Genomic DNA, 15,401 nt, shown 5'->3' with positions numbered 1-15,401 from the left:
TGGAACTTTCTGTAATTCAGATTATGCTTCTTGCTGATGAATCTTCTCTTCCCTCCATCACACATTTCCAGTTCCTCCTAATATTGTTGGCTCTGAAATGCCTAGTGAGGTCAGTGTCCTCCTGGGAGAAAGCCTCCAGCTTGTCTGCAATGCCCATGGAGTGCCCACGCCTGTTCTGCAGTGGCTGAAAGATGGAAAACCAATTGCCAATGATGATTTAGAGAGAATAAGGCAAGCAAAACCAAGCAGATACTGCTTTTTCTTCTTTTGTAAACCTCTGAGGGCCTTAAAGAGGGAGCATGAAAGAGGGTTCTAAGGAGGGAGTGTCAAGAGAGCCTGAGTCATAGCTCAGACAGGTTAAGACCATCAATTCCCTCTTTAGTGTCTGTAAATATAGTTTATTTTGTTACTACTGTGTTTTTTGTTGTGTTTTTTGTTTGGTTTGGTTTTGGTTTTTCTACAGAGATAAGTACATGATATCTATTTCCTTTTTAGTTAATAAATTCCATTACAGTTCATCAGGTTCATTAAAGTATTTTCAGGTCAGTAAGTTCCATTAAGTTCCTTTTGAAGGGAAAGATCTGAGACATGGAAACATTTTGCTCTTGATGCTTTTTCTTCCAAATCCTGGCTGGAATTGAATCCTAATGCAAGAACATCTCTAGGAAAATACTTCCCAGCCTGTCTCTAGTAATAGCAGTTTGCAAAAAAACCCCACAATTATTCTCTCACCAAATTCCCAAGGGGCTAGAGGTAGTTGAGTGAAATGAACAAACCTGACTGTTTATTTGCCAGGTCACAGGACTACATAAACAAACCCACTGTGTTTTATGGCCTTCTTTGCAGAGTAACTCCAGGTGGCAGCACGTTAAACATTTTCAGAGCTCTCAGCTCTGATACAGGAAAATACACTTGTGTGGCTACTAATCCTGCAGGAGAGGAAGACCAAATCTTCAACCTGAATGTGTATGGTGAGTTTTCACAGATGCGCAGCTGAAATCCTCTCTGTAATCCTATCTTTGTAAACACTCCAGGAGGGCCAGAGAGGGAATGCCTGTTTTCAGTGTAGTGCCGCACCCATGTGTTTCCCATTTCATGTTCTGTAGATACCAGAGTGTGGTACCCAGGATGTTCTGACAATGGCAGCAAGATTGAAATCACTGCTAAATCTGTTTTGGGATAAACAGAAATTAATTCCTTTGGTGTCTTTCATATTGGAGGAATGCTGCTTGCAGTGGTTGTTTTGTTTTTTTTTTTTTCTTGTAGAGGAAGATACACTTGGGGCTGATTTACTGTGATACTGTAATAGTTTATCTTCACTAATTCCAATCAAAGTACGTCAACTAAAATAAGAGTAGAATGCTAGGGAACTAATAGTTAAAGGTCCTCTCTCCCCTGAGCAATAGTTTATTTAGAGGTTGAAATAAAAAACATAAAGTTTTGGATTAAATTCTTCTCTTGCACAGTTTGATGTGCAGAAGGTGGTGAGCATAGCTGCTCTTCAGCACTGTAGAAAGGAGACATTTTAATTTGTTATAACTATGTTCTTGAAGTACAATGCCTAGTGTGAAAGAGTGAAGTGTACTGCACAGACAGTGTTTCACAGTCAGTGTCTGTTCCAGTTGTACAGAGGCTCAGAATCAAGTGAAGTAGGAAGAGATGACTTTTGATATCATAAATAACAATGCTGCATGACCACATCATCTTTTGGGGACAGAATGAGACAGTAGACTTTTTTTAGGTCAATTTGTATTGGTTGTGGTTCAAGCAATAACCAGCTTAAGTGGCTTTATCTATGCATCTGTCATGGTGCGTGATGGAACCCTGAGTCAGACAGAGCTTGGAGCTGCATGTGACTGGGACTTCTTTATACAGCAAGTCCCCTCTTGCTCCCCAAACCAGAATGAGCCAGAATACTTAAGCAGGCATTTTGAAATTGTCTGTATTTAAAAGTGCAGTCGGCATACACATCCGGAAGGTAATAAACTAACTCTCCTCCTGCATGATTCTAGAGCACTTTGGGTAAGATTTGTTTAAGGAGCTAAGTATGAGTGGCAGCAAACTGCCAAGTCCCACCTTCAGCAGTTCAGTCTGTCCCCTCTAAGGCTTGACCACTTGCTCCTTCTGCACTGTCATCCTCTCCCATTGAGATATAGGCTCTGAGCAACTTCTTATTTCCCATAGCCTGACAAATCAAAGAGATCATTCTGCCATCACTCTTTCAATATATAATACTTTAATATATAATACTCTCTCAAATGTGTAAATAGATGATTTATTAGTGCTCAGTATTATTGTTAGAGGTTTGACTCTTCAAAAAAATGGGGATCTTACTGAATTGTCTGTAGGACATTAGGTGCAGGATTTCCTGCAAGGTAATACATATGGAATGATTTTAAGAGCCAGTTTTAATATATTCCTTTTCAACGTTTACAAAATGTAGTTCCTCCAGCAATAGCCAATAATAAAGATGAACCTGAGGACCTCACTGCCCTTTTGGACACCTCCCTAAATATTGAATGTACTGCTACTGGAACTCCATCACCACAGATAAACTGGCTAAAGAATGGCCTTCCTCTGTCTGTCTCCTCCCAAATCAGGTTGCTGTCAGCTGGGCAAATTCTCAGGTTGGTTTTCATCTTTTTTAACTAGCTGAGTTTTCTGTTCTCTTTTGCTATATCGGTATAATTCTGCTGTTGTTTTCAGAAGCAAGAACGACATTTGATCAAAAAATGTGGCATATAATGTATTCCATTTACAGCTTGCTTAAAATGATTTTCTCTTTAGGCTTGCCCGAGTGCAGATATCTGATACTGGTGTGTACACTTGTGTAGCATCCAACAGGGCTGGAGTGGACAACAAACATTACAGCCTTCAAGTTTTTGGTGAGTTTCTCTGAAATGCTTGATGTAAAGGATTTCATTTCTTCATTTACCTATACCTCATACTCAGATTCCTTTCTCACCAGCACAAAGATGCAGACAGCCATGAGTATATATTGTGTAGGTAGTCATTTAGGAAACGTTAATTCTTCCATGTGTTTTATTACTGGAGAGTGTTTGAACTCTAGAAGAGTCTATATTGGAATTGACAGCCATAATGTGCCACAGGGCTTTTAGACAGAATAGCAGTGTGTCATTTCTAAGTGGATTTTAACATGTGCTAAGCGTTAATGTAATTGGGGAAGTGCAAAGGGGTGACTCAGAGCTTTGGTTCTCGGCAGTGCCACCGAGCCTGGATAATGCTGGAGGAACTGAGGACGTGACTGTCGTAAGAGGCAGTTCAGCTTCCATGAAGTGTCTCTCTGATGGCACCCCTGTCCCCACCATGTCCTGGTTTAAAGATGGACATCCTCTAAGCCTTGGAGCTCATCTGACATCAAGTAACCAGGGAATGATCCTTCATTTTGTAACAGCAGAGATCGGTGACACAGGCAAATACACTTGTGTAGCTTCCAATGAAGCTGGAGATATCAGCAAGCGCTTTTCCCTGAACGTGATGGGTAAGTGAAAACCTTTCAGAGGAACAGAATGTGAGCTATAAATGAGTAGCTACTAAGGACAACAATTAAAACAGTACTTTCAAGAAATATTTACTGTGAGAAATAAGAGAAATAAGGAATGAGAAGATACCTAAAGCTATGTGAAAGTATAATGTAGTGTGTATTTTTCCCAATGTTTCCCAAGTACTGAAATGTGCTACAATTTAATAGTAAACTAGTTTACAAAGTAATTTGGTTTAAGTCAGAAACTTTGGTTCCTAAATAACTCAGCTCGACAGGATGATAGCACAGCTGAAAGCATAGCTGAAGGTACAACAGCTAAAGGGCTATATAAATAAACTCACTGATATTATATATTGTATTTTACCTGGGATTATGAAAACATTTCCTAATAACTCAAACTCATAAAATATGCAAATTAACAGATGGAGACAGATGGAAATTGCATGAGATACTTGGTGATGTCAGGACACAGAAGTAATACAAATCAAGACTAATTCTACAGACTCTAACCACAAGACTGTGTATCATGTCTTACAGCCTTATTGAGTCCATAAAGAACTCAAATGTTTTCCTTTCCACAGAGCCTCCTCACATCAATGGTTCAGATGAACCAGAAGAGCTCTCTGTCGTTGTAAATAATCCTCTTGAACTTCTCTGCATCTCTTCTGGCATTCCGGTCCCCAAAATCTCATGGATGAAGGATGGGCGTCCACTTCTGCCAAATGATAATGTTCATGTCCTAAGAGAAGGCCTTCGAATAACCAGTGTTCAGGTAGAGAATTTGTTTCAAACCGGGGGGAGTGCAGAGAACTGCCTGCTAATTAGGACCATCCTAAGAGATGTCCTACGAAGCCTCTATGAAATCATCTACCTGCATTTGCAATTAGAGAATAGAGTTTTCAAGCCTTGCCTTGGAGTTTCCCATACAAAACAAGCAGCAGTATTATGGGTTGAGAGTGCCCAAGCACTTCTGGCTCTTCTGAGCATGGTTACTTTGTGTTCATTTCAGAGTTCATAGATTCATAAAATGGCTTGGGTTGCAAGTGACCTTGAAGATCATCTAATTGTAACCGCCCTGCCATGGGCAAGGATATCTTCCACTAGACCAGATTGCTCAAGGCCTCCTCCAAGTTGGGCTTGAACACCTCCAGGGTGGGGGTATCCACAACCTCCCTGGGTAACCTGTTCCAGTGTCTCACCACCCTCACTTTAAAGAATGTCTTCCTGATTTCCATTCTAAATCTCCCTTCATTGAGCTTCAATCCATTCCCTCCTGTCCTATCACTGAGATTCCCTGATGAAGTTATTTGTGTGTTTCTAGGTGGAGGACACAGGAAGATACACGTGTTTGGCATCTAGTCCAGCAGGAGATGATGATAAGGAATATTTAGTAAGAGTACATGGTAAGTTTAGTTTAGGATAAAAAATGATTCCTTCAAAGCATAAACTACTAGTGTACATATCAGTATCTGCCTTGAAAAGTTATATATATTACTGTTGTGCTTACTGGAAAAGCAGGTGACGTATATTGGTATCCATGATCACCTTAGTTTTTTGGGAGAAATTGCAAGAAATGTAAAGTAAAGGAGGTGTAAACGAGACTCCTGCAGTTCAGTATGCCTTGGGTTTCTTCTTGAAGGTCAGAGCTCCCATGTCTATTGATGAACAGTTGATGGAACTTTGGTGATCTCTGCGCCATCTGGCTTAAATGCTGGTGCTGTCACTGAGAATGGACTTGAGTTTCTGGCACAGTAGTTTCCAGTGTGTGTGACTTAGGGAACAGCAGTCAAGCAAACATGCTATCTTTAACATAGGTATTGGAAAGGAGAATGTATTAATGATAACTGTGGCTTTGCATTGGTTTTAACCTGAAGAAACACACTAGAAACAATCAATGACTGATAGTAAAGGTAGCTCAGATATGTGGTGACTTTTTTCTGATTTTTTTTTTTTTTTACAACAGTTCCTCCTAACATTGCTGGTACCAGTGGTCCACAAGACCTCACTGTGCTGCAGAACAGACAGATTATACTGGAATGCAAGTCAGATGCTGTGCCACCTCCAACAATCTCATGGCTTAAAAACGGAGAACTTCTAGAGGTACAGTGGTTATGTTATTTCCACTAGTCTTTTGCTCCCGTTATTTTTTTACACACAGTGCTTAAGGTTTCTTGCTCTACTTACTTGCCCCCTTAGTGCAGTCCAAGTCACAGTGCCTTGAATTCAAGAGCAGCTGAGTAGCCCTAGTACAAATCTAGTTAGTCCTAACTGAGCACCTGAAGGCAGCAAGCATGTGAAGTGGCCATCCCGCTGTTACTTGTTCTTTTTTCCTTTAGGGGGATCCCTTGCTCCTCCTGGATCCTCTGAACAATGCTAGAAGCCTTCGGTATACTCCTGAATGGCTTCCCAGGAAAGGTAGCTGAGAAAAGCCTGCACTATATGTTTCCTTTGGGTATATTATGCATCCTCCTATTCTAGTAGCATTTAGAAAGGAATTTTAATTATTTACATTGGAGAAGAAAAAACAAGGCAAAGAAAACGGGTTGCTAATCACCACAGTTTTGTATCAAATGAATCTTTTTCACTCAGAATTCCATGTGGTGTCCTGTTAAAGCATCAAGCCTTTGCTGGTTAAGATGGTTTATATAGAAAGAATTTTTTACTTCCCATCCTCTTCCTTGGGATCCCTCAGGAACCCAAATGAACAATTTAAGTTCCATTATTAGTGGAATTGATAGTTTTCCCTCAATTAATCTTTTTTTATTAATAAAGAGGAAGCAAATTCAACTCATGAATTGTTTTCCTTGACTGTAGTCCATCAGTAGTCTTCTCCTGGAGTTCTGCTTATCTGCTTTCCTTCTGTTGTGCCATTCCTGACACCCTTTCTCTATTGTAAATTTAGAAGGAGGAAATATTAGCGGAAGAAGAAAGAATATGGTGGTGATGATGGCACCAAGGGCTGCCAGGGAATGTTACCTTGATTATAGCACAAGACCTAGCTAGAAAGAGGTTTAACAGAAACACTTCTTCTGAATGCAAGAGTGGTCAGGCTGCTCAGGGAGGTGGTGGAGTCACCATCCCCAGAGGTGTTCAAGAAATGTGTGGACATGGCGCTCTGGGACATAGTTTAGTGGCCATGGTAGACTTTGGTTGGACTCAGTGATCTTATAGGTCTTTTCCAACCAAAACAATTCTATGATTCCATGGAAAGCTTCTCTTTTAAATGCACTACTTAAGGAAAATCAACCATGCAAAGCAGCCACTGGTACAAATAGTCACCAGAAACCAAAGCAATAGAAGAGCAGTGTGACAGACATAGGTACTCATCTGGCAATTTGTGAATTCACTTTTGTCATACTAGTTCTCCCTTTCCCTCATGAATTCATGCCAGTAGGTGAGGGCTTGAGGTGAGGTATCTTACTTGTGGAGTGTGGTCGAGGTCCCTTCCAACCCAAACCATTCTATGATAATAGAGTAGGGAGTTTCAGTCTCTAGACTTAGCTCTCCTCAGCATTAAACTGAAGTTATAATATTAGTTCAGGCAGCACTCTTAATTTGTTATGTGTACTTTAAGTAGCAGACTTAGGTTTATTCTGTACCCTACCCTCCTTTTCATTCTTCAGTTTAGCCTGTATTAATATATACTGTAGATACCAGGAGAACATTATCATAGAATCATTTAGGTTGGAAGGGACCTTAAAGATCATTAGTTCCAGCCCCCTGCCATGTGGGACACCTCCTACCAGACCAGCTCACTCAAGGTCCTAGCCAACCTGGCTAGGAACACTTCCAGGCTTGAAGTTGTGGAGGCTTCTCTGGGCAACCTCTTTCAGGGCCTCACCACCCTCATGGGGAAGAATTTCCAGCTAGTGTCTGATCTAAATCGAGCTTCTTCCAGCTGGAAGCCATTACTTCTCATCTTACCACTAGATGCTTTTGTTAAAAGTCCCTCTCCAGCCCTCCTGCAGCATCCTCCTGAGTGCCTGGTTGCTTTCTCAACCTCAAAGCAATGTAATAGCCAAATAATACAGCTGCTGGAAAAGAACTCTTCTTGGATGTGGAAAGTGCTCTGTGGCTAATCATCCTTCTTGTCTTTGAAAATTTGAAGTTTCATGGTGACAAGAGGAGTGAAGAAAGATTCTTAGATTGCTTTTTTTTTTTGTGACACAGCCTTGTGGCAGAAGGTTTGCTCCTGGTTATGTTGTCTTCAACTGTATGGATTTTGAGGTCTACTCCAGACCTCTGTATGCTTGATGATCTAATTGTGCAGCACCACCCTTGTTGGTAGCAGAATATAGACAGATCTAGACAATAGCAGCTTTGGAGTGCTCCCACTCTTCATTGATCTAGAAATGCACATGGAGTGTTAAAAGAAGTAGGTAGGAGCATCTTGACCTAATCTGGCTTTATGTAAACACTGAAAGCGTTGCTGAATTTGTGGGTTTGGGGTTTTGTTTTGTTTTGTTTTTCAAAGATGGAGTTTCTGACACACCTTGAGAGTAGAATTTAAGGATTAAATGATAGCTTCATTGCCTGTCTTTTGTCATCTACATGCTTCTGTGTTTAGAAGCCATGGCATAAGCTGTGTACTCAACAGGAAATATCAGTTATTACCCAAAATCTGACTGTCTGTAATCCACTCTGGTGGTGAATCGTTTCACCTGTGAGACCCCAGCACTGCTGTTTGTTCTGTGTTGGTAGACTGGCTGAGTTGGTGTCAGTGTACAAGGGCACCAGTACAGAAAAGTGGAGGAGTTTCCCTATCTCTTCTAATTGCTATTCTCCATCTTCTAACCAAAAGAGTAGGTGAGGATGTCGGCTTTCAATTTCACTCAAAGTGGAAAAGTTTGAGTTTCTCTTCTTTTTCTACTGCTTTTTATCCAGTCATGATTTTGGAAGGCTTGTAGTTGATATTACTGTCAGGCATTCATGCAGATACGGCCCAGACTTGTTGTGGTCATATTAAATGGTATCAAGTTATGCCAGGGGTGGTTTAAATTGGACATTAGGAACAATTTCTTCCTTGAAAGGGTTGTCAAGTCCTGGAACAATCTGCCCAGGGCAGTGGTGGAGTCCCCATCCCTGGAGGGATTGAAAAGCTGTGTAGATGGGGTGCTGAGGAACATGGTTTAGTGGTAAACTTTTCTGTGCTGGTTAAATAGTTGGACTTGATCTTAAAGGCCTTTTCCAACCTAAAATCTATGGTGAAAAAGCTTTGACTTCAAATGACTACCTAGCAGGTGTTGTAGACTCATTGTAGAGCTGTGAAAAGAGGCATACTCATACTCAGAAATGCTGGCTGGTAAACATAGTAGGCTGAGTTTATGCTGGCTCCCACCTGGTCAGCACCACATGTGGTGCTTGAAGAACAGTGTAGAGAGAGAATCTTTTATTTCTTCTGCCTGAGCATGCATGGATTTTTGAGAAAATAAATAAAATTCATCATGTACTACATAATCCCAAAAAAGCTGTCCTGTTCAGGCACAAGATCCAACAGGGATTTGAAGGGATACTATTAAAGAGTGATGAGCTAGAAAACTTTCTTTACCCTTCATGGATGTAAACAAAGTTAAGGCAGCAATGAATTCAAACCCAGCTTTATCTTTGGTTTTCTTTCATAGCCTTTGTTACAAGGCAAGGAAAGAATGTTCTCTCTTCATCAGGAGATCAATGGTCAAGTTAAATTTGTCAAACTTTCTCTCTTTCCCCTTAGGGAACTCCTCGAGTTCGAATCCTCTCCAGTGGGCGCTACCTGCAGATCAACAATGCTGACCTCAGTGACACTGCAAGCTATACCTGTGTGGCAAGTAATGTGGCAGGAGAGATGACCAGGGAGTTCCTGCTGACAGTTCATGGTAAAATTATGGATCCAGTCTTCTGCTCTCTCATCTTTGCATGGTGGTACTGCAGGAGTTCACGGGACAAGGAAGACACATGAATAGTCTCTTTTTAGCCAAGTGTTGTCCACTCTAGGTTGTGACAAAACTGTGAGACCATGTGTGTTACCTCACCTGTGTCACCACAGTTGTCCCTCACATTAAAGAATCACAGAATCAACCAGATTGGAAAAGACCTCAGAGATCATCAAGTCTAACCTATTACCTAATACCTAACACCTCCTGACAACTAAACCCTGGCTCCAAGTGCCACATCCAATCTTTTCTTGAACACCTCCAGGGATGGTGACTCCACCCCCTCCCTGGGCAGCACATTCCACTGGCCAATTACTCTTTCTGTAATTAACTTTCTCCTCACCTTGAGCCTAAACTTCCCCTGGTGCAGCTTAAGTCTGTGTCCTGTTGGGGACTCACATGGCTCCATCTGTCTGTGCTCCTTGCTGATAGAGGGTGCTGTGCATCCACAGTGAGCACCCAGAAAGGCTTTTGGATAAATTCAGAGGAATCCTTAAAAGCATTTGACTGGCACCTCAGAGATCAGGTTTCATAGCTGGCTTGGCTGTGTCTTCTTCTCTGCTTCTGTCAGCAAGAGACAGCAGGAAGGTAGAACCTGAAGTGCCCTACACATGACAATATTTGTTCTGTGCCACCAGAGGCCTGAATTTAATTTTCAACCTATTTATTTTCTCACCTCTAGCCTGATGAGGAACAATTCTCACACTGGGGTGATGACAAGAATCTTCTTTCCTTGTTCTTATTCTGTTCACACCCCAGTCATATGTACCTGCATTACACTGTGCCTCCCCCAATGGCTGTCTTTGCTGGTCCATCTGAAATTCTTTTTTTCTCCTTAATGTATCATTAAGAAGCAAGATTATCACCAGAGGCTTATTTTGATGAATTAAATATGCTGAACTCTGTAACTGTTGTAGCTGTGCAATAACCTTTGCAGTAACTTGCAAAGATGCTCTTTACAGACAAACTTTCTCTTTCATTCCCTGCTGCACCATGGCAATTACCGTGCACTACACACGATGGTAAGAAATTGTTCTGTCTCTGCCGTGATCCCCATACCTGTCACTCTGTTTATTTTCATGTCTTTCATTTCAATCATTGCAGCATAATGTTTTGGTTTGGGTTGGGGTTTTTTTTTGTTATATCTGTGATTATTTTTTTTCCCTTTACAGTGGCTCCTACAATCCGAAGCAGTCCTCAGAGTGCTGTTGTGCATGTAAATGCCTCTGTGGTTCTGGAGTGTGCTGCAGAAGGAGTACCAGCTCCAAGGATTACCTGGAGGAAGGACGGGGCTATTTTTACTGGAAACAATACAAGGTATTGTCTACAAGTCAGCATAAATATTCTTCCTTGCTTTTTAAGAATATATTAATTAGAGAATCACAGAACCCCAGTTTGTAGGGGGTGTGCTTTGGAATAGACCTTAGGAGATCATCCAGTCCAAACCCCGCTGCTAATGCAGGGTCACCCACAGCAGCTTGTCCAGGATCACCACCCTCAGCATCTTCATAGCCTCCTCTGGACTGTCTCCTGCAGTTCCCTGTCTCTTGAACTGGGGAGCCCAGAACTGGACCCAGTACTCCAGAGGTGGCCTCACAAGGACAGGGTAGAGTGGGTATATAACCTCCCATCAATCCCACACTCTTCTTAATGCAGGAGATCATTGACCTTCTTGGCTACATTGGCACATTGCTGGCTTAATTAGAAAGCTTAATTAGACATCTCTGACTTCTAAATTAGTTTTATTTTCACAGATCAGAACTAATATTTGTATTGTCATCTTGAATAGACCCAAATGAGGAAAATATGGTGATAGAAACAGTAATATAAAGTTGTTCTGCAGAAAAGTAGCAGCACAAAAAGTTTCATAGAATGGCTCAGATTGGAAGGAACCTTAGAGATATCTTCTCCAACCTCCCTGCCATGGGTTGGGATACCTCTCAGCTAAGCCAGGTTAAGGACTAAAAGCTTCATTGACAGCCAAATGTAATAATAATTATCCTAATATTAAAGATTTTGAACAGCAAATGTTTCTTTTATTTATTTTTATATATAAATAAATAAAATGGTTGGGGGTGAAGCCAAGCAATTCCATGCAGACCAAAAGCTACTTGAGTGTACTCTGTACTTTTTAATATATAAAACTTTCTGTCCGTGTTTAGTTTCAGCTTTTGTTGTAGTGAATGGCTTCTGTCTTCTGGTGGCAGGAGGGAAGTTAGTTTGGTGATTTCTAGAACTGAGCAAACACTGAACAATTTAGTTGTATTTCAAATAAAGCAGAAAACATACAAACATTAATTAGTTGGGTTTTTTTTAAGGTTAAATGAACAACCATAGAAAAGGGCTTTTGGAAATTTTCTGCAAATCTGTCAGAATCACTTTGTCAACTTAGATTTCATAATTTCTCTGGAAAATGGATGTGCTGGGAAAGACTGAAGTCAGAAAAAGTGCAATAAATGGGGAAAAAACTCTGCATCCAAATGAAGCTACCATGCGCTTAGGCTGTTTTTGTGTACCCTGAGTCATCTTTTCCATATGCACTGCCAGGGTAGCCTATGGCTGTGTTGGCTGGACAGTAGAGAAAAATATCCCTGGTTTTCTTTCAGATATTCCATGTGGGAGGATGGATCCCTGCGCATCCACTCGGCACACGTCAGCGACACAGGACGATACGTGTGTATGGCCACCAATGCAGCGGGAACTGAGCGCAAGCGAACTGACCTGCAGGTTCTTGGTAAAAGCAGGGGCTTTAGATGACTAGATATGCTTTTAGAAGTCTGAAGTCCAGTTACATAATTTTTCTTGTTCTGCCAGATCCAGCTTCAAGTTTAGCCCCTTTTTAGCTAGTCTGGTTAAAATAAAAAGGGAAGAAATTGATGGCCTTAGGAATAGAACCCAACAAAATATTTATTCCTTGGGCACTGGGACTAGAAACCCTTGACACATCCCATGCTGCGTGGTTAGTAAGTGTGCCACTGTCACACACATTCAGGCAATTCAGCTCTGTACATATAGGTATGAGAGGGGTGTTTGGGTATGTGTGTGTGATTATCCTGAATAATTAGGCTTTGTTTGTCCTTAGTTCCTCCAGCTATTGCTCCTGGACCTACAAATATCACAGTTACTGTAAATGTGCAGACCACTTTGCCTTGTGAAACCACAGGAATTCCCAGACCAGCAGTTAGCTGGAAAAAGAACGGGCATCTGCTTAGTGTTGACCAGAACCAGAATGTGTACAGGTGAGTGCGGTTTGCTTTTCACTGGGGGTTTAACTTGTACAGGGCTGATTTTGGCACTGCAAAAATCTAGCCGTGCTTAAATGTAATCTTGTATAGCCAGCAAATTCAGTGGTCTGATTGCCTGAGAAGAAAAGTTATCAATGGATTTTCCTTTCTTCTCTTTTCTTTGTTCAGACTTCTGTCATCAGGTTCCTTAGTAATTATTTCTCCCAATGTGGATGACACTGCTGTCTATGAGTGCTCTGTGTCAAATGATGCAGGAGAAGATCAAAGAGCAGTTGAGCTCACTGTTCAAGGTAGAGGGACTATTGCTATTATGTGTGTGTGGCACCCAGAATTTCTTTGGGGTGTTCCAGTGTTGAGATTTTTTTTTTCATATATCATTCTTTTGTAATACTGCTATCCATAACTTTCTGGTAATCACAAAAAAATGAAGTTATTTCCAAGAATTGATTAAAATGGGCAAGTAACCTTTACACTGATCTTCATTTTTAGTGCCCCCATCCATAGCAGATGAAGCCACAGACCTTTTGGTAACAAAGCTGTCTCCAGTGGTAATTTCCTGCACTGCCTCAGGGGTTCCTGTGCCCTCTGTTCACTGGACCAAAGATGGCATAAAGTTGCTTCCCAGAGGAGGTGGCTACAGAATCCTCTCTTCAGGTACTGTGTGACCAAAGCTCAGCCACAGACAATCAGTGAAAGGCTGTGATGAAGAATATCTAAAAGGATGCAAACAATTCCCCAAACAACCCCTCTCCAATTTCCTAGAGTGAAGATATAGACCTCTTGAGATCAAGAGAGTTTTACTGTGATTGTAGGCTAGTGCTGTATGTGGTGATGTCCTTCTCTCTCTGCTGCAGGGGCTGTTGAGATACCTGCTGCTCAGCTGGCCCAGGCAGGGCGGTACACCTGTGTGGCCCGGAACGCGGCTGGCTCTGCTCACAGACATGTCACCCTTCACGTGCAGGGTAAGCTGGGAAGCTGAGGAGAAGCACATTCTGTCAGTAAGCACTGTTCACTGCTGCTAATATCTTCATCAGTGACACAGAGGTATTAATTGCACCCTCAGCACATCTGCAAGTGGCACCAAGGGGTATCGTTGACATGCCTGAGGGATGGGATCCATCCAGAGGGACCTGGACAGTCTGGTGAAGTAGGCCCATGTGAACCTCATGAGGTTCAACAAGGCCAAGTGCAAGGTCCTGCACCTGGGTCAGAGCAATCCCTGGTATCACTCCAGGCTCAGGATGAAAGGATGGGGAGCAGCTCTGTGGAGGAGGCCTTGGGGATGCTGGTGGGTGAAAAGCTGGACATGAGCCAGCACTGTGAGCTTGCAGTCCAGAGCCAGATATGTCCTGGGCTGAGCCGCAGCAGGTGGAGGGAGGGGATTCTGCCCCTCTGCTCCACTCTGCTGAGACCCCACATGCAGCGCTGGGGCCAGCTCTGGAGTCCTCAGCACAGCAGAGACATGGACCTGTTGGAGTGAGGCCAGAGGAAGCCACAGCAATGCTGGGAGGTCTGAAGCCCTCTGCTGAGAGGGTTGGGGTTTTTCAGCCTGGAGAAGAGAAGGCTCCAGGGAGACCTGGTAGCCTTTTAGTGCTTAAAGAGACCAATAAGAAAGCTGGGGACAGACTTTTCAGCAAGGCCTGTTGTGATAGGACAAGGGGTGATGGCTTTAAACTAAACAAGGGAGATTCAGACTGGAGAGAAGAGAGAAATTGTTTATGCTGAGGGTGGTGAGACACTGAACCAGATTGCCTGGACAGCTGGTAGATGCCCCATTCCTGGGACCATTCCAGGTCATGTTGTTTTGGTCTCTGAGCAGCCTGCTCTAGCTGCAGATGTCATTGCTGACTGCAGCAGCTTATACTAGAAGACCGTTAAAGGTCCTTTCCAACCCAAACCACTATATGATTCTAATACACGTGTGCTGCAGAGGAATGGGGATCATCACAAGTAGTGTCCTGCTCAGCTGAACTGTCCTGTGGGTGCAGTCATTATTCAAAGTCACTCCTCTGTGTGTTACAACTCTCATACCTTGGATAGAACACCTCAGTCCATGCTGCTCTCTTTTATTGTTGTAAGATTTGTGTTTGCCTTTTTGGTAAGCTGAAGTGTGTCTGTGATGACAAACTGCATGAAGTGAGGCCGGACCCAGTACCTGTCCTGAGCATGTTGTTACATTTAAGAGCTCCTCCACTGAGCTCTTCATCAGGGGATGGAATTTTAATATCTTCTGTATTTTCAGGCCTCGAAGGTTAAACCTATTGCATTTTCCATTTTATTTCATTCCACAGAACCACCAGTTATCCAAACTCAACCAGGAGCACTGGATGTCATTGTGAACAATCCCATCCTACTACCCTGTGAGGCAACGGGTACACCCCAACCCATCATAATGTGGCAAAAGGAGGGCATCAATGTCATCACGACAGGTAGCCTCCTAAAGCATCTAACTCCAGCCTCCCTGCTGGAACTCAGAAGCTTATTTTTTCCTTTTCTGAATGTTGAAACTTAGATATTGAGGAATCCATTCATTATAACAAAAACACAATAGAAGTGTCATACTTTGCTTGTATTTGTTGTAGGCAACAGTTACATGGTTCTTCCAAGTGGCAGTTTACAGATTGTGAAATCAGCTGTGGAAGATGCTGGCACTTACATATGTGTTGCTCAAAATCCAGCTGGCACTGCTCTGGGCAAGATCAAGCTGAAAGTCCAAGGTAACTCAAACGAGAAATTTGT

The 15,401-nt window shown here is 42.3% G+C and overlaps 1 protein-coding gene across 1 annotated transcript in view; it reads left to right on the top strand.

The window, feature by feature from the left end:
* The window catches only part of HMCN1 (hemicentin 1), a 204,862-nt gene that overhangs the window by 157,441 nt on the left and 32,020 nt on the right, over positions 1–15,401 (top strand). The window contains exons 64-80 of the mRNA XM_054384518.1: positions 72–231; positions 847–971; positions 2,444–2,627; positions 2,788–2,885; positions 3,224–3,502; positions 4,087–4,277; positions 4,827–4,908; positions 5,469–5,605; positions 9,219–9,360; positions 10,590–10,734; positions 12,024–12,151; positions 12,500–12,656; positions 12,831–12,952; positions 13,152–13,316; positions 13,517–13,624; positions 14,954–15,091; positions 15,245–15,379. Coding sequence (XP_054240493.1) covers positions 72–231; positions 847–971; positions 2,444–2,627; positions 2,788–2,885; positions 3,224–3,502; positions 4,087–4,277; positions 4,827–4,908; positions 5,469–5,605; positions 9,219–9,360; positions 10,590–10,734; positions 12,024–12,151; positions 12,500–12,656; positions 12,831–12,952; positions 13,152–13,316; positions 13,517–13,624; positions 14,954–15,091; positions 15,245–15,379 — 2,496 coding nt within the window. The remainder of the gene's footprint in view (positions 1–71; positions 232–846; positions 972–2,443; positions 2,628–2,787; positions 2,886–3,223; positions 3,503–4,086; positions 4,278–4,826; positions 4,909–5,468; positions 5,606–9,218; positions 9,361–10,589; positions 10,735–12,023; positions 12,152–12,499; positions 12,657–12,830; positions 12,953–13,151; positions 13,317–13,516; positions 13,625–14,953; positions 15,092–15,244; positions 15,380–15,401) is intronic.

Source organism: Indicator indicator, chromosome 10 (genome assembly GCF_027791375.1).
Source record: "Indicator indicator isolate 239-I01 chromosome 10, UM_Iind_1.1, whole genome shotgun sequence".
NCBI classification, from domain to species: domain Eukaryota; kingdom Metazoa; phylum Chordata; class Aves; order Piciformes; family Indicatoridae; genus Indicator; species Indicator indicator.
This window is presented reverse-complemented; position numbering and strand designations above follow the sequence as displayed.